This window comes from Corythoichthys intestinalis, chromosome 15 (assembly GCF_030265065.1).
Source record: "Corythoichthys intestinalis isolate RoL2023-P3 chromosome 15, ASM3026506v1, whole genome shotgun sequence".
Lineage (NCBI taxonomy): Eukaryota > Metazoa > Chordata > Actinopteri > Syngnathiformes > Syngnathidae > Corythoichthys > Corythoichthys intestinalis.
In genome coordinates, this window is record NC_080409.1 from 35,247,404 (window position 1) to 35,270,199 (window position 22,796).

A 22,796-nucleotide genomic window follows, 5' to 3' on the forward strand; every position below is an offset into this window, starting at 1 on the left:
ATAGAAAGACTTGTAGTTCTTAAAAGATAACTGTTAGTACGAGTTATAAAAATTTTATATTAAAACCCCTCTTCATGTTTTCGTTTTAATAAAATTTGTAAAATTTTCAATCAAAAAATAAACTAGTAGCCCGCCATTGTTGATGTCAATAATTACTTACACAATGGTCGTGATTGCTGAAGCCTATGAAATCAGTCGCACCCAAGCGCCAGCAGAGAAAGCCAAAACTCCGAAAAACACAAGTACACGTTTCACTGTGCTGTCATTGTAATCTCTTTGAGCAGAGTATTTGTGCGTTAATTGCGTCAAATATTTTAACGTGATTAATTTTTTTAAAAATTAACGCCTGTTAACGCGATAATTTTGACAGCCCTAATATATATATATATTTTTTTTAATCCTCAATGAAAAAAAAACGAACTCATGTAATTTTGAAATATGTATAATTTTTTACCAAACAAGTAAAATGATTGTAAATACATTTGATCGTTTATTAAAAAAGAAAAAAAACTGTAAATATTCACTTATTTCTGTAATATAAACTGTAAAAAATTTGCTTTTTGGACTGATTAGTCCACTAATCGCAAAAATAATTGGTGATTAGTTGACCATTAAAACAATTTTTTGTCGCAGCCCTACTCTGCACTGATGACCGTTTGTATTCCCCATTTAGTTCGACTTTCAAACTGAGGTCAGACAGTCCCACTTTAAAATCTTCCCTCTATAGCCTCGGTTGTAGACGGGCACAGTGAGAACAGCTTTTATTTTCCCCAGGGAGGCATTTAAATGCAACCAAGTTGCATTGTTTGGATTTCACGCTCGACATGCCGACACATTCCCAAATGTAAGCTCGGGTTCATCCTGCTGAATGGAGGGCAGGCCCCAACTCGTGTGTGCGAGCACAACCATGGTCACACTTCACTGACTTTGCTCTCACACGCCAACAAAGCACGAGCGCGCACACAGTTGTAGCCAAAATGGTGTCGCTTCAACACAAAATGACAGACTTTTAGTGTGTCTTAAGATCTTTGGAGGCTTTTTGGCTTTACTTGTGATAGGCATGGCTCCCTAATTTCATGGTGCTGAGAAAAACTGCTTTGAGGAGCCCGATCCACCAGTAGTAGACATGCCTACCACATTTCATGTTACTCAGTAAAACTGCTTTCAGGTGAATATTATATTTATATTCATTTTGGAGCACAACCTTTAGACAAAATAACTGCGAACAACCGCTTCCGGTATCCATCAATGGGATTCTTACAATGCTCTGCTGGAATTTTAGACTATTCTTCTTTGGCCAACTGCTCCAGGTCTCTGAGATTTGAAAGGTGCCTCCTCCAAACTGCCATTTTCAGATCTCTCAACATGTGCTCTATGGGATTCAGGTCTGGACTCATTGCTGGCCACTTTAGAAGTTTCCAGTGCTTTCTCTCAAACCGTTTTCTTATGTTTTTTGAAGTGTGTTTTGGGTCATTGTCCTGCTGGAAGACCCATGACCTCTGAGGGAGAACCAGCTTTCCCGCACTGGGCCCTACATTATGCTGCAAAATTTGTTGGTAGTCTTCAGACTTCATAATGCCATGCACACGGTCAAGCAGTCCAGTGCCAGAGGAAGCAAAGCAACCCCAAAACATTAGGGGACCTCCGCCATGTTTGACTGTGGGGGCGTGTTCTTTTCTTTGAAGGCTTCGTCTTTTTCCCTATAAACTCTATGTAGATGCCTTTTCCCCAAAAGCTTTACTTTTGTCTCATCTGACCATCTTTGGGTCAGAAGTGGGGTCTTGCTGGGTATCTTACCATGGAGTCCCTTTTCATTCAGACGCCGACTGATATTACGGGTTGACACTATTGTACCCTCGGACTGCAGAACAGCTTGAACTTGTTTGGATGTCAGTCGAGGTTCTTTATCCACAATCTGCACATCTAGGGAGGTTAGCCACAGTGCCATGGGCTTTACACTTATTGATGACACTGCGCACGGTAGACACAGGAACATTCAGGTCTTTGGAGATGGACTTGTAGCCTTGAGATTGCCCATGCTTACTCACAAGTTTGCTTCTCAAGTCTTCAGACAGTTCTTTGGTCTCCTACTTTTCTCCATGCTCAATGTGGTACACACAAGTACACAGGGCAGATGTTGAGTCAACTTCAATCCATTTTAACTGGCTGCAAGTGTGATTTAGTTATTGCCACCACCTGTTATGTGCCACAGGTAAGTAACTGGTGCTGTTGATAACACAAATTAGAGAAGCATTACATGATAATTCAAAGGGTGTCAATACTTTTGCTTGTCCCATTTTTGGAGATTTGTGTAAAATGACAATGACTTAACTTTTTTTCCCTTCTCGTTTGTTTTTTCATTGCAAGCTAAATAAATGAAGATATTACTCCCAAAGCATTTATAATTGCAATCATTTTCTGGGAGAAATTGAGCATTATCTGACAGAATTGCAGGGGTACCAGTAATTTTGGCCAGCACTGTAGAAGGGTCTACATCAGGGGTGTCCAAACTTTTAGCAAAGGGGGCCAGATTTGATGTGGTAAAAATGTGGAGGGGGCGCCCTGGTTGAAGTCCTTTACGCAGAACAATATATTTAAGCAAATTTTAGCAAGCCATTCTGTGTGTCACATTTGCTTTATTATTTTTTTTAAATTACTAATTTCAACAATCTCGCAACTAGCGTTCTTTTTTGACTCTCGGGCTCTTGCGAAATATTGCTGCTGTGAAATTAAACTAGCTTCAAAAGTTGCTTCAACTTCTCGCTGCGTATCTTCCCCGTAATCTTGTCGTACATGTCAGCGTGTCTTGTTTGGTAATATCACCTCACATTGAATTCTTTAAAAACAGCGTCTGTCTCTTTGCAAATGAGGTAGACACAGTTGTTGCATATTTTATTGAAGAAATAGTCCAATTTCCACCTATCCTTGAAGAGTCAGCCGTCGCAGTCAACTTTTTTTGTTGTTGATTGTCGCCATTTTAGAAAATTGGAAGTCAAGGATCACACGGGGTTATGTCGCTTAGAGTGCTGCTGCCTTTTAGTGGGTAAATGAGGAGCAGCATTTAGTGTGTAAGCTACTTCATTTTGTGGTAGCAGTTCTGCTGACCAATTTATTAACTCTGTGTGCGGGCCAGACGTTATTGATCTTATGACAGAGGCTGGGGGGCGGATGAAATTTGACCACGGGCCGCATTTGGCCCCCGGGCTGCACTTTAGACATGTGTGGTCTACATATAGCCTTAATGTAGTAGTCAGTGTTGTTCTCAAGGCACGACCAAGACTTGTCTGAAACAGATAACAAAGAACAAGTCTAAATCAAGACTTTTTCAAGTGATCAACACTATTAAATGGCAATCTAGGCCTGTCTTTTCAAGCATGTTGACGCTTTATTTCCCCCCATAACTGCCAAATTTTACGTTGCCAAGTGAAATTGAGTACAAGAGTCATTCTCTTAGCATCAAACGTTCTCTGCTGAAAACATGTCAAGATGTGATCAATGTATGTCCCTTCAGATACACGACCCTGAGATTAAAATGTATGATCCTGTTCATGTATTTGGTCGTAAACCACAAACACTGTTTCCGTTCCCTAAAAAATGTTACCCAAGTGGCATATGTGACACAGATGTCTCAGACACTGGAACAAGCATATTATGCAAGATTTTAAAAATAAAAAGTTACAGCAGGGGTTTAAAAGTCGTGTTTGATTATCTGTGCCAATTTGGGCTGACATAATTAACTCATTACCTACCAAAAATGAAAAAGTCACAAGACATTCCCTTCTTTCCAGCGCCGTGGAATATTGCGTTCTATGAGTACATGAATCTTTCATCATAAAGAAAAAAATGGTTATACTTTTTTTTCGTCCTTCAGTCATGAGCAGTTGAACATCATAAGCAACATTGTTTATATGTCTTTGCATAGTAGTGAATGAGTTATTCGACTATTTGACTACTAGTTGATGATCAAATTAATCGACAAAATATTTTCATGGTCGATGAACCAGTAGAGAAATTATCGACCTAAAAATTGTCTAAATCTTTTTTTGAAATTACAAAATATCCTATGTGTGTATATATATATATATATATATATATATATATATATATATATATATATATATATATTAGGGCTGTCAAACGATTAAAATTTTTAATCGAGTTAATTACAGCTTAAAAATTAATAGCAATTCAAACGATCTATAAAATATGCCATATTTTTCTGTAAATTATTGTTGGAATGGAAAGATAAGACACAAGAAGGATATATACATTCAACATACGGTACATAAGTACTGTATTTGTTTATTATAACAATAAATCAACGAGATGGCATTAACATTAACATTCTGGTAAAGCGATCCATGGATAGAAAGACTTGTAGTTCTTAAAAGATAAATGTTAGTACAAGTTATAGAAATTTTATATTAAAACCCCTCTTAATGTTTTCGTTTTAATAAAATTTGTAAAAAAAAAAATTTGTAAAATTTTCAATCAAAAACTAAACTAGTAGCTTGTTAATGTCAATAATTACACAATACTCATGAGTGATGAAGCCCATGAAATCAGTCGCACCCAAGCGCCAGCAGAGGGCGACAAAACTCCCAAAAACACAAAAAACAAGTGGACATTGCACTGTGCAGTCATTTTAATCTGTTTGAGCGGGGCATGTGGGTTAATTGCGTCAAATATTTTAACGTGGTGAATTTAAAAAATTAATTACCGCCTGTTAACGCGATAATTTTGACAGCCCTAATATATATATATATATATGTGTGTATATATATATATATATATATATATATATTAGGGCTGTCAAACGATTAAAATTTTTAATCGAGTTAATTACAGCTTAAAAATTAATTAATCGTAATTAATCGCAATTAATCGCAATTCAAATCATCTATAAAATATGCCATATTTTTCTGTAAATTATATATATATTCTGTAAAATAATTTGTTGGAATGGAAAGATAAGACACAAGATGGATATATACATTCAACATACGGTACATAAGGACTGTAGTGGGCATTTCACTCTACTGTCATTTAAATCTGTCTATGCTGTCCTCACTCCGAAGCGTCTACTTTTTCCAAAGTTAGACAGCTAGTGAACGACGCCTTAATAATCAGACTTCTTCCTTTTTCTCTGATTTATTGATAAAATGGCCTCAAACCACTGTCCTCTTTAGACCGTAGTGAAACTACAAAAAAAAAGTACACAAGCATTGCATTAACAACAACGTTAGCTTAGCACGCTATACAGGTTCACTAAACATAAACAAAAAGCGTCTCATACAAAAAATATAACATTTCGCTTACTAACATAATATGTACATTCTTTACAACAACCATACTTACGGACAAATCTTGTCCAAGGATCATATAAGCACAACATTACAATGTAGGCGTCAGCCCGAGACGTCGTGCAGCCACATTGAACTGGCAAGAAAGCAATAAACCATGTCGCAAAGCGACTACAAGAGTTCGCTGTTAGACAGCACAAAAAACCTTGCTGTACAACTTACCAAAAGGCAGAATACTGTCTGAGCGGGACATGTGCGTTAATTGCGTCAAATATTTTAACGTGATTCATTAAAAAAATTAATTACCGCGCGTTAACGCGATAATTTTGACAGCCCTAATATATATATATATATATATATATATATATATATATATATATATATATATATATGTATGAATATTAAAAAATCGAGGTGTGTGTGTATATATAGTGAGAAGCGTAAGTATTTGCCTGCCTTGTGATTTTGCACGTTTACCCACTTAGAAAATAGGTGTAGGTCTGAAATTTCAATCATAGATGCATTTCCACCCATAGAGACAAAATCTTTTTTTTTCTTTTTTTTTTTTAAACCAGAATTCACATTGTATGATTTTTTTTAACCCTCTAAATAAGTAATAATTATGACACTCAGAGTTGTCAGTCTACCTTAAAAAAGGCTACCTTTACCCCATGAGTAACCACCCACTCACCACGCTTTTAAGCTCAATATTGTCACCTGTGCACCCCACAGTCAGTCATAATCCAACTGCTACCATGGGCCAAACCAGAGAGCTTTCTAAAGAAACCAGAGGGAAAAAAAAGAGCTCTACAAAGCTGGAAAAGGCAGTGGGACAATTGGAAAGCAGCTTGGTGGGAATAAATCAACAGTTGCAGCAATTGTTAGAAAATGAAAAAGGCTAAACATGACTGATAATCTGCCTCAGACTGGGGCTCCATGTAAAATCTCGCCTCGTTGGGAATCACTCATGATGAGAAAAGTGAGGGCTCAGCCTAGAACTACACAACAGGAGCTGGTCAATGACCTGAAGAGAGCTGGGTGCACAGTTTCAAAGGCTACCGTCAGTAGAACACTACGGTGCAATTGTTTAAAATCATGCATTGGTCAGAAGGTTCCCCTTTTGAAGCCAGTACATGTGATGGCTGTCTGAAGTTTGCCAAGATGGGGGTCATGGCAGAAAGTCATGTGGTCACCTGAGACCAAAAGTAGAACTTTTTAGTGCAAACTTTACTCGTGGTGTGTGGAGGAAAAACAAGGAAGACTACAATTCTGAGAACACCATCTCCACTGTGAAGTATGCGGGTGGAAAACTCATGCTTTAGGGCTGTTTTTCGGCAAAGGGGAAAGGACAACTGTACTCTATAAAGCAATGGATGAATCGTGTAATGTATCGTCAGATTTTGAGCCACAACCTCTTTCCCTCAGTCAGAGACTTGAAGATGAGTCGTGACTGGATCTTTCAACATGACAATGATCTGAAGCACACAGCCAAGCTGACCAAGGAGTGGCTGTGTAAAAGCATACCAAGGTTCTGGAGTGGCCTACCATTCTTCAGACCTCAATCCAGAAGAAAATCTTTGTCTGGAGCTGAAACTTCGTGTTTCTCAACAACAGCCCCGAAACCTGACAGATCTAGAGAAGATTTGTATAGAGGAATGGGCGAAAATCCCTGTTTGCATATGTGAAAACCTGGTGAAAAAATACAGAAAGCGTCTGACCTCTGTAATTGCAAACAAAGGCTTCTGCACTAAATATTAGCACTGATTTCCTAAGGGGTACAAATACTGATTAACCCCAGTAAATTACAAATAAATTATTGAAAACTCATACAATTTTCCAGATTTAAAGGGGATGTAGCGCCCTGGGAAAATTTTGATATTCCATCATTTATCCATAAACGCATGCCTTTTGTATTCATATCATGCCACTTCGTGTAATTACACACAAGAAAATGAGAGAAATTTGGCTCGATTGTCAAGCTAAAACGACCGGCGCCCGAGATCTGGCAGATTGTGTGCGTGACGTCACGTCAAGTGAAGAGAGTGCCACCGGCCACTAGGGGGGCAGCGCCTGTCTGCATCAATATAATTCCTTCTAGTGTGGGGAGAATTAGGGGTGTTTTGAGCTGTTTATGCTGATGCATTGTGTTCGTCCTGCACATATTCCAGGTTCCCTCATGAAGAAACACCGCTCGTTGTCAATAAAAGAGAATTCAGAGTTGGCAGTGAGGGCTGTTTCTTCAACAAGAAAAAGGCTCAGTGCTTTAATACTGAATGGCGGCGATGATGGCAGACAATTTCGTTTCTAGTTTCAGCGACGAATCCGACGTAGAAGGACGTAACGAATGTTCATCTAATGGTGACGAGGAGAGTTGCAAAGCTTTAATCGGTGTTATAGGTGACCAATTTGAGCCCAAACGAACGCCAATGCAGCGTAATGAAACGGTCATTGAGGGGAGCAATGACACTGATGAAACATCGGCAGCAGATCGTGTGGGAAACACCAATGATTTGTTTAGCATTTCTTTTTGTGAAGCTGATACACCGTGACTGCAAAATAAAGGAATGCATAGAATAATTATAATTTATTGCGCTATCATAGCTTTTCGCTCTGCCAACAGACACAAATATGAACGGGATCAGAGGATTTGTTCTATATATTTTACGAACGATCATTTATACATGTGTCGAGTCCTGTATCCAAAGGCGTGACATTTTTTTTTATTAATTATAAAAGAGTACTCACTCTGGCCATTTCAAGCTTGGCTGCTCCCTTCTTTGCGTAGCTTTAGCCTCCTTTAGCAGTCATCGTCTCTCTCTTGATATCTCGGGACATTTAGGTGGCTGTGCATCTATGGTCGGCACCGCATCTCCTTTGAGCAGCAATCTTTTAGCAAAACCCGATTTCTCTTGTCCATAGTTCGAGAAGCTTTCAGTTGGAAAATGCGCACCACAGAAAAGCGTGCCGGAGGCTGTGTCTAGAAAATTAGCCCTCTTTGCACGGACGAACTTTACCCATTTTCTGTGTAGTCCAGCTTTTTTTTTCGCGTTCAGGAACTCATGGATACTATATTCCGATAAACAACTATTTGTACACCACATAGCACAGCAGTTTTGAACCATTGTTGTGATGTTTTGGTCAAACAAACCCCAACGCTACTCTCTCGTCGTTAAAAAACAATGGCACCTAGCTCCGCCTCGACTTTCAATCACTTGTCGTGACGTCGCCGCCCCATTCGGCTGTTTCCGGAACACTTTCGGTAGTGTTCGTCATTTTCGATCTATTTTCGATAATTGCTCATTAATGTGATTGATTTTTTTGTTAACTTTATCAATATTTGTTATCTTGGCACATAACGGTTCTATTGATGTCTCACACCCCCTTTGCCGAAACATCCCCTTTAAGAAAAAAAATTATGCCTATAAGTGGAAATGGATCTATGATTGAAATTTTAGACCCCTACCTATTTTCTAAGTGGGTGGACTTGCAAAATCACAAGGGGTGCAAATACTTCTGCTCCTCACTGGAGATACATAATTTATTGTTATTGAAAAAACATTATAATTGTCAATGAATCATTTAGACACTGTATGTTGACCTAAAGTTGTAAAAATAGAGCCTCTTAATTGCAAATATTCTTTTTTTTGTTTTTCGACGAATGTGTTTAAAATAGGGTTGTTCCGATCATGTTTTTTTGCTCCCGATCCGATCGTTTTAGTTTGAGTATCTGCCGATCCCGATATTTCCCGATCCGATTGCTTTTTTTTGCTCCCGATTCAATTCCAATCATTCCTGATAATTTTTCTCGATTATATACATTTTGGCAATGCATTAAGAAAAAAATGAATAAAACTCAGACGAATATATACATTCAACATATAGTACATAAGTACTGTATTTGTTTATTATGACAATAAATCCTCAAGATGGCATTTACATTATTAACATTCTTTCTGTGAGAGGGATCCACGGATAGAAAGACTTGTGACTTTGTATATTGTGACTAAATATTGCCATCTAGTGTATTTGTTGAGCTAGCAGTAAATGATACTGTGGCCATGCCCAAATGCATGATGGGAAGTGGAACCATGACTGTGCGTAGTGCTACCAATTGATATATCTTCTCTGTGTTGGGAAATAACATAAGGTGTTAAGAAAAAGATCAATTGCTACCTTGCTTCCCCACATTGCTTCCCATGATATTTCTAATCGTAGGGAGAGGGATTGTAAGGCTTTAGCCAGTTAAAAAAAAGGCTCCAAAGGCTGCCAAAATTCACTCTACTCATTTTATGCTGCCGTTTATAGCTTTTCTCTATATAGGTAAAACGGTGTCATTACAGATTGAACCCAACAATGCGTGAGTGGGTCGTGCAGCGCATGCATTAATTGCGTTAAATATTTTAACGTGATACATAAAAAAAAAAAATAATTACCACCGTTATTGGGATGAATCTGATAACCCTACCTTAAGCCTAAACTAGACTCTGGATGAGTGTAACATATTATGTCTGTAACGTTAAATACAATTAGAAAACGATTTAATTAAAAAAAAAATATATATATATATTACAAAAAGGCATGTCCGATATTTTTTTGCCGATTCCATACTTTGAAAATGACGTGATTGGACCCGATCGATCGGGATGCCGATCTCTAGTTTAAAACAAAACAATAGGAGGGAAAACCAAATATTCCCTATTTATTTATTTTGATATTATGATATGTTTTCAGTTTTCATTCATTGTTTTTATTTTTTTAATTAGAAAAGTTTGCAAATATCCTCTTTATGTATTTCCGTTTTTCGTTTTCAAAAAAAAGGGGGAAAACAGTTAATCTTTTTAAATTTTTTATTTGAATAAAAATAAGAAAAACATTTTTATTTGTTATTCTTTTCAATGATTTGTGCGTGATCTTACATTGAAGACAACAGAAATTTTATTCAAACATTGTTAGCGAGAAACATGAAAACATAAAAATGATACACTTCGCTTTTACGGGCCACACGGGATGATGTGGCGGGCCAAAGCTGGCCCTCGGGCCCGGGTTCGTCACCTACTTCAGCTGAAGCCTCAGTGTTCCAAACCCCTAGGTCAAATTGAATTACGAGCATGATCAATTAAATATCTAAATTAGAGGAGGACTGAGAGCAGATTTCTGCCTAAATAGTCCAAATCAAAGCATTGTCATATTTGTTAGTGTGGCCACACAATTTTCCCCCAGATTGTCATCACTCATTCTCTTACATAACATACCCTGCAAATTTGACTTAAATAGAATAATCCATAATCAAGTTATTGCCAAATCCCTTTCTGACCTCTATGACCTTTGACCTTGTAACCCAAAAATTTAATTACTTGTTACGTTTTAGATTACAAACATACTCTGCCAATTTCACATTAATCTCATTATCTGTTCTTCATTCATATCGAACACAAGTGGGTCTGGTTTGAAGCTTTTGGTTGGATAACTAGCCGGTAATAACGCAACCAAGCTAGCTGGAGGATGAAATAATAGCATTTGTGGTTTGCTTGATTATGTCTAGAATTATATGGACTGTAGTTCCTTCCCAGAGGAGGAAAAGGGTGGGTCCTGCTGTGGTGACCAAGTCAAACCTCCACCCTTGGATCTCAAAGGAGAAAAAGCTTCTATCCTTGAGAGAGGGGAAAAAAACGCTTACGTCAGCATCCGAAAAACAAGCCTTAAAAACCATAATTTTTCTCAGATGTAAGAGAGATGCTGTGGAATGCGCTAATCAGTTGTTTGGTGGAAACAGACAAATGCCTAGGAGACACTTAATCCTTCTCCAAACGTCCCAGAGCAGAAGTTTTAAGTTACAACATAAACTTGTTTACCTGGTGGAACTTTTTTTTTTGCAGTGCACAGTTCACAGTCCGGTGAAATGGCAAGGTCTTTATTTAATCAGTATTGCTGGTATTGTTTTCAATCAGATCAAAATGATACGGTGGGGAGAACAAGTATTTGATAGACTGCCGATTTTGCTGGTTTTCCCACTTGCAAAGCATGTTGAGGGACGGAATCTAATACAAAAAAACAGAAAATCACGTTGTATGATTTTTAAATAATAAATTTGCATTTAATTGCATGAAATAAGTATTTGATACATCACAAAAATCAAACTTCATATTTGGTACAGAAACCTTTGTTTGCTATTACAGATACCAAACGTTTCCTTTAGTCCTTGACAAGGTTTGCACATACTGCAGCAGGGATTTTGGCCCACTCCTCCATGCAGATCTTCTCCAGAGCCTTCAGGTTTCGGGGCTGCTGCCGGGCAACACGGACTTTCAGCTCCCTCCATAGATTTTCTATCGGGTTCAGATCTGGTGACCGGCTAGGCCACTCCAGGACCTTAAGATGCTTCTTACGGAGCCACTCTTTAGTTGCCTTGGCTGTGTGCTTTGGGTCGTTGTCATGCTGGAAGACCCAGCCACAACCCATCTTCAGGGCTGTCACTGAAGGAAGGAGGTTGTCAGCCAAGATCTGGCGATACATAGCCCCATCCATCCTCCCCTCAATACGGTGCAGTCGTCCTGTACCCTTGGCAAAGAAGCAGCCCCAAAAAATGATGTTTCCTCTTCCATGTTTCACGGTTGGGATGGTGTTCTTGGGGTTGTACTCATCCTTCTTTTTCCTCCAAACACGACGAGCCGAGTTTAGACCAAAAAGTTCCATTTTGGTCTCATCCGACCACATGACCCACTCCCATTGCTCCTCTGGATCATCCAGGTGGTCAGTGGCAAACTTCAGACGTGTCTTGACATGCACTGGCTTCAGCAGCGGTACCTTGTGTGCGCTGTAGGATTTTAATCCATGATGGCGTAATGTGTTTCCGATGGTTTTCTTCGAGACTGTGGTTCCAGCTCCCTTCAGGTCATTGACCAGGTCCTGCCGTGTAGCTCTGGGCTGATCCCTCACCTTCCTCATGATCAGTGATGCCCCACGAGGTGAGATCTTGCATGGAGCCCCAGAACGAGGCAGATTGACCGTCAACTTTAACTTCTTCCATTTTCTAATAATCACTCCAACAGTTGTTACCTTCTCACCAGGCTGCTTGCTTATTTTCCTGTAGCCCATCCCAGCCTTGTGCAGGTCTATTATTTTATCCCTGGTGTCCTTACACAGCTCTTCGGTCTTGGTCATTGTGAAGAGGTTGGAGTTTGTTTGTTTGAGCATGTGAACAGGTGTCTTTTATACAGGTAACAAGTTCAAACAGGTGCAGTTACTTCCGGTAATGAGTGGAGAACAGGAGGGGTTCTTAAAAAAGAACTAAGAGCCGAAATATTTACTTGTTGGTAATGTATCAAATACTTATTTCATGCAGTTAAATAAAAATGTATTATTTAGAAATTATACAATGTCATTTTCTAGATTTTTGTATTAGATTCCTTCCCTCACAGTTGAAGAGAATTTATGATACAAATTACAGACCTCTACATGGCTTGCAAGTGGCAAAATCGGCAGTGAATCAAATACTTGTTCTCCCCCAGGTCTTTATGGGGTTATGTTTAGTTCTGTAACGATTTATCGATTATTCTGAGTAATTCGATTAGAAAAAAGCGTCAAATCTCATTTTGCTGCTTCGAGGCTTCGTTTAATTAGAGTGGCGTTGTCATGGCTTGTTTTGAAAGTTTTGCATTTAGTTTTATTGATTTGGGTGGATACACTGCTCTCCAGTGGCAACAGTGAATATGCCATAACTTGTCCAACATGGCTGAATCCAGCTGCTCCCAGTTAAGACCAACATAAGGTAAGTTTTTGTTTGATCTCATGTTTTTTTTAATGCATCCGTAATTTAGTTTATAGGTATACTTAGCAGCATTTGTGGTTATATGTGTTTGAAGGATTTGTTTTTCGAGAACTGTTTAAAAAAAAAAAAAAAAAAAAAAAAAAAGCATTTTATAGCATTTAATAAGCAACTCTAGTGCACTGCCTGACCAACAAAGAGCAGCAGGCGGGAGAGTGAGACTAAGTGATCGGCTCGGGACAGCTCATCTGTAATAATTTATTCTTTAATTGAAAAAAAAAAAAAAAAAATCTGCGATGGACTGGGGGCGTGAAGTTTGAAGGCGACGTAGCGAGGGATTACTGTTTTAACTTTTTTAAGTTTTGCGTAATTCTTTATAGGGCAAATGACTAGTTTTGGTAATAAAAAATAAAAAAAAATACAAAGACTAGCATCCACTTATGTGGACATCTAAAAAAAAAATACATTCTGGTAATGACCCCCAATAATACTAAAATGTAGATTTAAAAAAAATAATGAAAATAGAAAAAACTATTTCCTTTTAATATCCAATTCATTTAAACTGTGAGGACTGGCCTGAGAATGCTTATGATCCAGGTGAGTCTTAAAACCCAAAAAATACTGCATTTTAAGCCACATCAGCAGTGGAATCCGCTATTCAAATTTTGGCTGTAAGTTTTTACTCCTTTATGCGTCAAGTGATTATTTTTGGTAAATAAAAAATGAATAACATAACTCGGGCTGCAGTATCGATTATTTTAGTAATCGATTAATCTATCAACTAGTTAGCTCGAATAATCGGATTAGGAACATTTAATGCGTAGTAGAATAAATTCTAGGAGATGTAAAAAAGGCTTGCTAAGATTGCACATTCAAAAAAGCATTGAATGTTAGTGTTGCACCGATACCATTTTTTGGCCCCGAGACCGATACCTGGCTGTGCAGTATCGGCCGATACCATACCGACAACAAAATGACGGTCAAATAGTAAGCCTTTTTTTTTTTCATAAAAAAATAAAACATAACATTGGTATGAAATTTTGTTGTTTAATTTTGCTGTATTAGAAATGTGGTCTTTTTATATGTTTAAAATATTGTACAAATACACACAGCAAATATTTACTATCGTATCGTTTTCACTCTATCGAACCGTATCGTTCTTACACTGTCATATCATATCGAATCGCTCGGCCTTAAAAATGTATCGTTTTTTTTTTTTTTAATCGAATCGTAACCGGTGTATCTAGATTAGGGCTGCAGCTATCGAATATTTTAGTAATCGAGTAATCGACTGAAAATTCTATCGATTAATCGAGTAATCGGATAAAACAAATATATTTTTAGGTGAAGAGCAATTATACATATACATGAGAAAACAAGACATTTCATGTAATCTTGAACCATTTACAGTCAATCAATGTCTTTATTTTCGATGTATATTGTTGAAAACAGCCAACAATTGCATCTCAGATGTAACTAGAATAAAAAAAAAGACTAATTCACTGCTTTCACTCAAAAAACTTTTAGATCTTATTAATATATATATATATATCTTACCTAAAAATGCCATTACGCTTGATAACACACATCACTTAAAAGTTAGGATTTTTTCCCACGTGTTTCAATTGAATTTCTCTTTGTGTCAAGCCATTTTTAAGTTCTAGTTAAGTTTTAAGTTAGTCTAAACTGTAAGTCCTGATAGGATTTTGAGTTTTTGCTGTGTTCAAAATAAATGTATGATACAGGCTGTATTGGAGCACATTAGGGACCAGTGCTACTTGGTGTTTTATCCAGCAATGACTACTGAGCTAAAATTGATAGTTAGCATGATTAAGTTTTTATTTTACACCCTCATCACTCCACAATGCTATGTTATGTTAAAGCCTGTATGTAAGACACGTTAGCCACGCATCGACAGTGGTCTTAATGAATTGAAACCTAGCCCTCCGCAGGGCTAACGTTCCGTGAGCTAGTAGCGACAGTAACGTTAATCTTATTTATTAGCGCTTAGCGCTCTTTATTAGCGCTTAGCGCTGTACTGCTTTAAGATGGCGGCTGTTTACAAACGCTGCCCAGACGCGGCCGAGTCTGTCATTGTGCATCTAGTTCAACATACATGTGATCTCTATGAGACGCACCAGACGCTGCCTGTTACCAATGTAGCATTGTGCGGGCTAGTATTTAGCAACGTCGGCGTCGTTTGTGGGGGCTGTCGGCTGCGGTAAGTTTTTTGTTTTTTTCTTCCTCTTCCTCTCCGCACGTGACAGCGCGCTGTCCCGCATTAAAAGTAGTCCTAGCAAAACGTGATGCTTAGAGCTGTCAAAATAAACGATTACTCGAGGTGAATAAAATTACTCGGATCAGTTTTTAAACTCGAGTTACTCGAGTTGCTCGAGTACTCGTTTCAGCTCTAATCTAGATACATATCGAATCGGCTTCATGCCAGAGATTCCCAACCCTAGTAAAGATGTCATCTGTGATGTTTGATGAGGATTTTCATGTCATCTAAACCAGCCTTCTCTTCAAAGAACGCCTCAGTGACAAATATGACATCACCGTGTTTTGAAACAGTTCCTGTTTGAAATAGCATCACTCATTGTGGAACAGAACTGAATCAACTGGTTGTCCTCAAAATACATCCAGGACTGGTAAGGGTTTTCCAGAATGGCCGGCAAAGGGAAGGGCAAAGGCAAAGGAAAGGGTAAAGGCAAAGCTAAGGCGGCGGAAGTCGACGAAAACACGCCACTGACCGAGTTGACGGAGCAACAGCTGACGGAGCGCGTTGCTAAGATTACGGAGGAGCTGCGCCGCATCCAAGAGGAGAAGAAGAACTTCCAACTAATGAGGGACCAGGTTAAGGCCTTCTGGGAGATCTCCAAACAGAAACTGCAAGATGTAAAGGACAAGATACGCGAAGGTAGCATTGTGCGCGATGAGGCCAAGATGCGTCACCGCATGAAGGTAGCCCAGTACCAGCAAAAAGTCCGGCACTTGGAGTCAGAGTGCCACACCAATGTCTCACAACTGAAGCTAGACAAGACCAGCTTCTCTACTGTCAACGACAACAACCGCTTTGAGATGGAGCAAGGGGCGCTGAACGAGATCCGTCGCCTACAAGTTGACCTTAGCGAGAAAGAGCTGTACAGCCAAAACCACATCGAGCAGCTCAAGTTTGAGCAGGCCTCCAAGATGGTGGACATCATGGTCCCGCACGACTGGAGAACAGTGGAGCTGGAAGCAAAGCACAATGCCAAGATTCTACCGATGATCGAGGCATCGGAGATGAAGCTAGAGGCCGAGATCAACATCCTGGACACCCAGATGCAAATTCGTCTGGAGACGCTGAAAAAAGAACACGATGGAGCCTTCCGCCTTGCGCTAAAGCGGAGCTGGGAGTTCTACCAAGCCCACATGGAGGAGATCTCGCTCCTGGAGAAACAGCTCACCACGCTCATGTGCCAAGGTGTAGTGAAGCAGCTGTCGTCCATCCAAAAGCAGCCGTCATGCCCGCAGAAAAACCTCCAGCAGGACAAGGAGAACCTGCAGGAGCTCTACAGTCAGCTGGAGAAGCACAATGAGGACAAGGCACAGCGCGAGGCCAGTGACGCTCGCCTCAGGGTCCTGGAGGACGAGCTTGAAGATTTGTCCATTAATCACAGCATCCTCGTGCGGGAGCTGGAGAACAAAGAGCTGGAGTATGAAGCTCTGCTTAAGAGCCAGGCGGCAGGTCTTCTGGCTGCCCAGAATATCAACGGAGTACGGACGAACCAGCTGAAGCTCCAGCTGCAAGTCGCTTCTGAAACGCTAGAGAAGCTGGAGAAGAGCCTCAGCGCGTAACGCTGGGCAGACGGACTTGGAATTGAAACTGTGCAGATGGGGTTGGGGCCAAAAGACAAAGTTACTGGTCAGCAAATTTTTAAACTTTGACAGGAGCGACAAAACTCGGAATTTGGTTGGCTATGGCCATAGATTTGTTTCAGAAAATGAATTTAATGGGTTTGGTAGTGATTTAGAGTGAGATCGAGAGTTCTGTCAATACGTTTTTTTTTTTTTTTTATGCTGTGCTTTTCTGATTTTTGTATATTTAACTAGTGCTGCTGCTATCGATTATTTTACTAGTCGATTAATCGATGATCTAGTTTCTTCGAATAATTGAGTAATCGGATAAGGAACATAAAAAATTTAAATACTTGAGCTGAGCCTCAAACGGTATAACAAAATGGATGAGGATCTACTGTAAGTACAAAAAAGAACAATTGGCTAACTTGCATAGTAAAAGTCCGCTAGCTTAAATGCTATAAAATGCTAATGTTTTTTTTAAATTATTTTTTTTTAAACAATGCTTTAAACAAATGGTTCAAACACATATTGCCACAAAAACAGCTAAATATACCTATAAATTAATTAGGAATTCATTAAAAAGTAGTGATGCACCATAATACATTTTTCAACCGATATCGATAATGGCACGCCGATAATTCTATTCAAATATGTATGTAAAATTCTAAAGTATACAAAGATCAAATTTTACTGTGCAAAAATGTAATTTAGTGCTTTTTTTTCCACATCAAATGTGAACAAGTAGTAAATTCTAACATCTAAACAATGACAATGACATTGTGTAATGGTATGCTTTTGGCAACAATTACTTAGAGAGTAAACACCCAAGTTGCACAAAAATGCCTTTAAAAGTAAGCCATTCCTAACATATATCACATTACTACACCGCAAAAACACCTCCTTAAAACTAGCAGAATTGGACAAAACTGTTGATTGCGCACATTTGGAGGCTAAATCAAGTATATAATTATCGGATTGCAGTATCGGTTGAATTTCGTTTTATCTGGATTATCTGTGTGACATCATAATTGCCATTATCGGCCGATAATTATCAGTGACCGATATTATCGTGCATCTCTATTAAAAAGCATGAGCTCAAACAAAAACTTCTGATGGTCTTAACAGGGAGCAGCTGGATTCAGCCATGTAGAAATGAGTTATGTCATATTCTGTGTTACCACTAGAAGGGCAGTGTATCCAGCTAAATCAATTAAATTAAATGCAAACACTTTCAAAACAAACTATTACAACGCCACTTTCATTAAACGAATACTCGAAGCTGCAAAATTTAATTCCAATCTGTTTTTCTAATCGAATTACTCGAGTTAATCATTGAAGCACTGTATTTGACTTAATAGCTGAGCTGTACAAGCAGTTATTTATAAAAGATAAGCATGAAAATTTAAAATAGTGCCCAAAATTTGTTGTACCAATGTATGTGGCTGCCAGGTCTCAATTATAGATATCTGGGGCTTGCGGTGCAAAGACCCAGATAGCAAAATTCAAAAACTTTTTTGAATGGCGTTTCTTTGGCACGCAACACAGCCCAAACCGTTTGGCAGATTGGCATTGTTCAAATATCAAAACGGCCGGGATTTTCGCACGATGCTTGGACTTTTTCGAACTACCCCGAAAATATTCTGTTCGCCCGTAAACGCCGATTTTTCGGGGGGGGGGGGGGGGGGGGGGGGTCAATGTATCAAGTCCTACAATTTTTGACCAAATCACATAATTTTGACATCAAAAACGGTGAGGGGCATAAAAGTTGTATACAGAATTTGGAAAAAAAAAATTCGGTTCCCCGGAAATTTGCCAAAAACTTTCATATTCATTTTTAATGGGATGCCATTGACGGCCGTGGACGTCCAAATTTCCCCATTCATATCAAATGGCATTTACTTTGGCTAATGCCATTGACAGCTATGTATGTCAGTTCTATTGATGCCAATGTACTTGGATTCCATTGACACATATGTAAGTCGATGCCTTTGACGGCCATGGATATCCAAATTCCCCATTCATTTTCAATGGCAAAAAAAAATGTCCCCAAATCAACAGGAAGTGACCTGATATTGTCCATGAAATGTCCCCAAACAACCTAGGCGGGGCGAAGAGCTGTATCTCCACACAGCTCCAGAAATCGCAGTTTCTTGTTACTTATGTATTTTTAATTATTAATATAATATCCGGTCAAAATGGATTCGATGTCTAGCACCATCAATGGATTAAGTTACATGTTAGTACTTTATCACGATCACTGCTAGAGACCCAGTCAAAATTTATTGGACGTCTTGCGCCGTCAACGACAACAAATGAGTTAAATGAGTGATAGAAACCCTTCCCGTAATCAGATACTGGGATGCAAAGTCAATTAATCGGGGTGCTGTGACTTCTTTATTTTTATTTTTACCAGCCAGTCTGGCACCAAATCAGGCTGTTACAAGGTTGGTAAAACTCCCTTCTGACTTGCCCACAAGATAAGTTTACAACCTTTCTCCTGAAAACACATTACCCCCCGATAATACGTGGGTCACAATGCTCCAAATTAATCTACTTCCTGATGACTGTCAGTGGCTGGCATGGTCGCGCTGATAAAACTGATTGGAACACACAGCAGTAGAATGCTGGTAGAAAACAATAATAAGCTTAGATGATGGGAATCAGCACATTATTTACAGGAAGAAGTACTGTTAAACAAAACTAATTGATTCAACAAGTTAATACATCCTGTTGAAAATGTATGTATGGGTATAGGTTGGTGTTAGGCTGCAACTAAGGTCCGATCACGTCATTTTCAAAGTCTCGGAATCGGCAAAAAAATATCGGACATGCTTTTTTTAAATTTTTTTTTTTTTTTGGATTAAATCGTTTTCTAATTGTAATTAACGTTACAGACAAAATTTCTTACACTCATCCAGAGTCTTTAGTTTTGGTTTAAAGATTGGTTCATAATAACAACAAACATCCTCTCCTGCCATTTATTGTCGCAGTCACAAAGTGTGGCACCGAAAAAACTTTATTTAACATGTTTATTGTTTACATATTTTATGGCACCGTGCTGATAAGCTTTGTTTTGATCCAAAGCAGTGGAACAATGTAATGTTGGACAATAAAAAAAGATAATTGGAGCAACTGAATTGAGTTTTATTTTATTTTTTTTCTTAATGCATTGCCAAAATGTATATGATCGGGAAAAATTATCGGGAATGATTGGAATTGAATCGGGAGCAAAAAAAAAAAAAAAAAAAAAAACGGATCGGGAAATATTGGGATCGGCAGATACTCAAACTAAAACGATCGGGATCGGATCGGGAGCACTGGAACAACCCCAATTTTTTTTTTTTTTATCGATTAATTGGACGATATATTACAGATTATTACAGCTTTCTGACTTAACTGTAGTCTACAATTGTATTGTTTTAAGTGCATAAGACATTTTTTCTTCAAACCAACTAAACGACAAAATCGAATGAGGAGGAGGCAGACTAACGAATGACTTTTCTTTATCAACAGTTGTTCATTAATATGATTCAAATCCATTTTCAAAGCACACTCTCTTGTATGACAATTTACAGTGTGAATGCCAGTTTGTGTTGAAAGGGGACTCTTTTACTCTAGCACTGTTTGGTCTGTTTTAAATTGACCAGAGTTCTTTTTCTCAGATAGTCCGCTTCGTTTTGTAAATATGAACGCGCATCCGAGCTGTAGTTCGTGGGTCTCAGTCCAAGCGCACCAGGGTGCGCGTATGCTACATTACGTGCAGCATCATACCACTCTCCCTCCCCTACCGTCCGCTCTGCTCCGAGGGAGGTATTTCCTCTTCAAAATTTGTCCAATCAATGAGTGCGCCTTTCGTCCACGTGATGCTACTCGGAAAGTTCGGTTGGCACAGTGTGAACACTGAACTTTTTCAAGTCATTTGCAAGTGTTGTTGCGAGGTAGCTCTCCAACCAAACCAAAGTTCTCTTGGGTTAATGTGAAAGTGCCCTAAGCTATTGTGCGAATGGGTTGATGTGTGTGGTTTCTGTACAAAAAGAAATTAGACAACTTTACGATCTAAAAATAACACAAGCGCCTATACATTATATTCTCTAAAACCCGATTTCAAACAGACACTTAAAGACACTGATTAGCATAATCGCTAACTAACTGCCCCTGGTCCCATTTAGCACAAAGCATGGCAATCGGCAAATGTTTCTTCTCTGAAGTGAGGCAGCATGTTTAATCCAGGTAGTCCCCGGACGTACCCGATTTGTGTGATTTCAACTTTACGACGCTGGTGTCTCATCCACCATTTTGTCTCCAGCCTTTTTTTTTCTTTGCGTAAACAGTACCTTATTGTACCTCACAGTATTTTTAATTTTTACTTTATTACCGTATTGGCCCGAATATAAGACGGCACTGATTATAAGACGACCCCCTCTTTTTCAAGACTCAAGTTTGAAAAAAGACTTTTTGAACACCAAATTAATTTTTATACAGAAAATAATTACAGTACATCTGAAACAAATGATTATAACAATATATTTGAGGGAAAAAGCATCTTATTTGGCCTCATTCAAATCTTAATTCTATTCAATTCAATTTTATTTGTATAGCCCTCACAACAAGGTAATATGATACACAGTCAGAAACAACAAATAAGTAAACAAAGATGAATAAAGTTCAAGTCCTGGGCATCCCCCATCTTAATATCTGAACATTTAAATATGTAAACTAAAGTGCAATCACATTCGTAAATGAATGGCTTCTGGTTTTGAAATGTAAAACAACAAAATTGCAATAACTGCATTAACCATCAAAGTCAAGTCTAACTTTAACTGTAGTCTTGAAACAAATCTGAATAAGGAAAAACATTGCAAATAAATAATGCAAACTGGTTAAATTTCTAGAATAGGTGAGATCTCTCATGACAGAACATCGCTTCAATGATATCTGGCGCCATCTAGCGTCGTGAATGGGTATAATGTCTAGACCGCGAATATAAGATGACCCCCACTTTTTCAGTCTTATTTCAATGCAAAAAACACAGTCTTATATTCGGGCCAATACGGTGACTATTCTGCTCTTTGTTGAAATGTGTATTTGATTATAATGTTGACATTTGTTTTGTGATTTATGCTTTTATTTTGGCGCTGGAAGCGTGGAGCAGGTAGTACTTCCGCATGCGAATAAGCACGCACGTACACACAAAAAAGAATGTATTTACTCCCACGAAGAAGTTGCGCAGCCGAGTGAGAGATAGAGGAGAAAGATTACAAATTAACTCGTTGTCTAGTTAGGACTTAGGCTCCAACGTCTTGACGAGGATAGTACAACGACCTGTGATACATGTTTTTGGATAGTTATTTTGCGATTTAGAGGGTATCTAGGGGTGCTTAAAGGGTAAATTCCGATTCACGCGAAAAGCCGGGTTTCGTCGCCGGCACAGGAATGGAAGTTGCTCGTAACCTGGGGACCACATGTTTTAATGCTGCTTTTCGTGTATGGCTTTTCAAAAAAATGATTAGAAATTATTCCTCCTTACTTCCACACAGTATGATAAAATACAAATTATTACAAACTTTACTAGTTCGTCTTTCAGCAGGGCCAAGAACGAAAAGTGGTATTTGGTATGTTGTTGCAAAATTGATTTTGCCATATGGCATTTTTTTGGTACGTGGCAAAATCTTGCCACATGGCATTTTTTGGTATGTGGCAAAATGGATTTTGGCATGTAGCATTTTTACAATTTTTTTTTTTTTTTGGTATGTGGCTTTTTTGTAAATGGAATTTTTGCAGACCATGCACGTCCATGCCATTGATGGCTATGCTCGTCCAAATTTTCCATTCATTTTAATTGGCAGAAAAACACGTGGCTGTGATTTTTGACCATACACTTGCCATTT

At 38.6% G+C, this 22,796-nt stretch overlaps 1 protein-coding gene across 1 annotated transcript; it reads left to right on the plus strand.

Annotated features, from left to right (window-relative positions):
• The first annotated feature begins 13,216 nt into the window (after window positions 1–13,216).
• On the plus strand, window positions 13,217–17,094 carry LOC130931043 (dynein regulatory complex subunit 4-like). The gene has a single exon (XM_057859498.1). It carries the CDS (start codon window positions 15,733–15,735, stop codon window positions 16,903–16,905), a length of 1,173 nt encoding a protein of 390 aa, XP_057715481.1. The 5' UTR covers window positions 13,217–15,732; the 3' UTR covers window positions 16,906–17,094.
• Window positions 17,095–22,796: the final 5,702 nt, after the last annotated feature.

Coding starts and splice junctions, on each gene's coding strand:
- LOC130931043 (XM_057859498.1), top strand. CDS start 15,733: ATGGCCGGCAAAGGGAAGGGCAAAGGCAAAGGAAAGGGTAAAGGCAAA.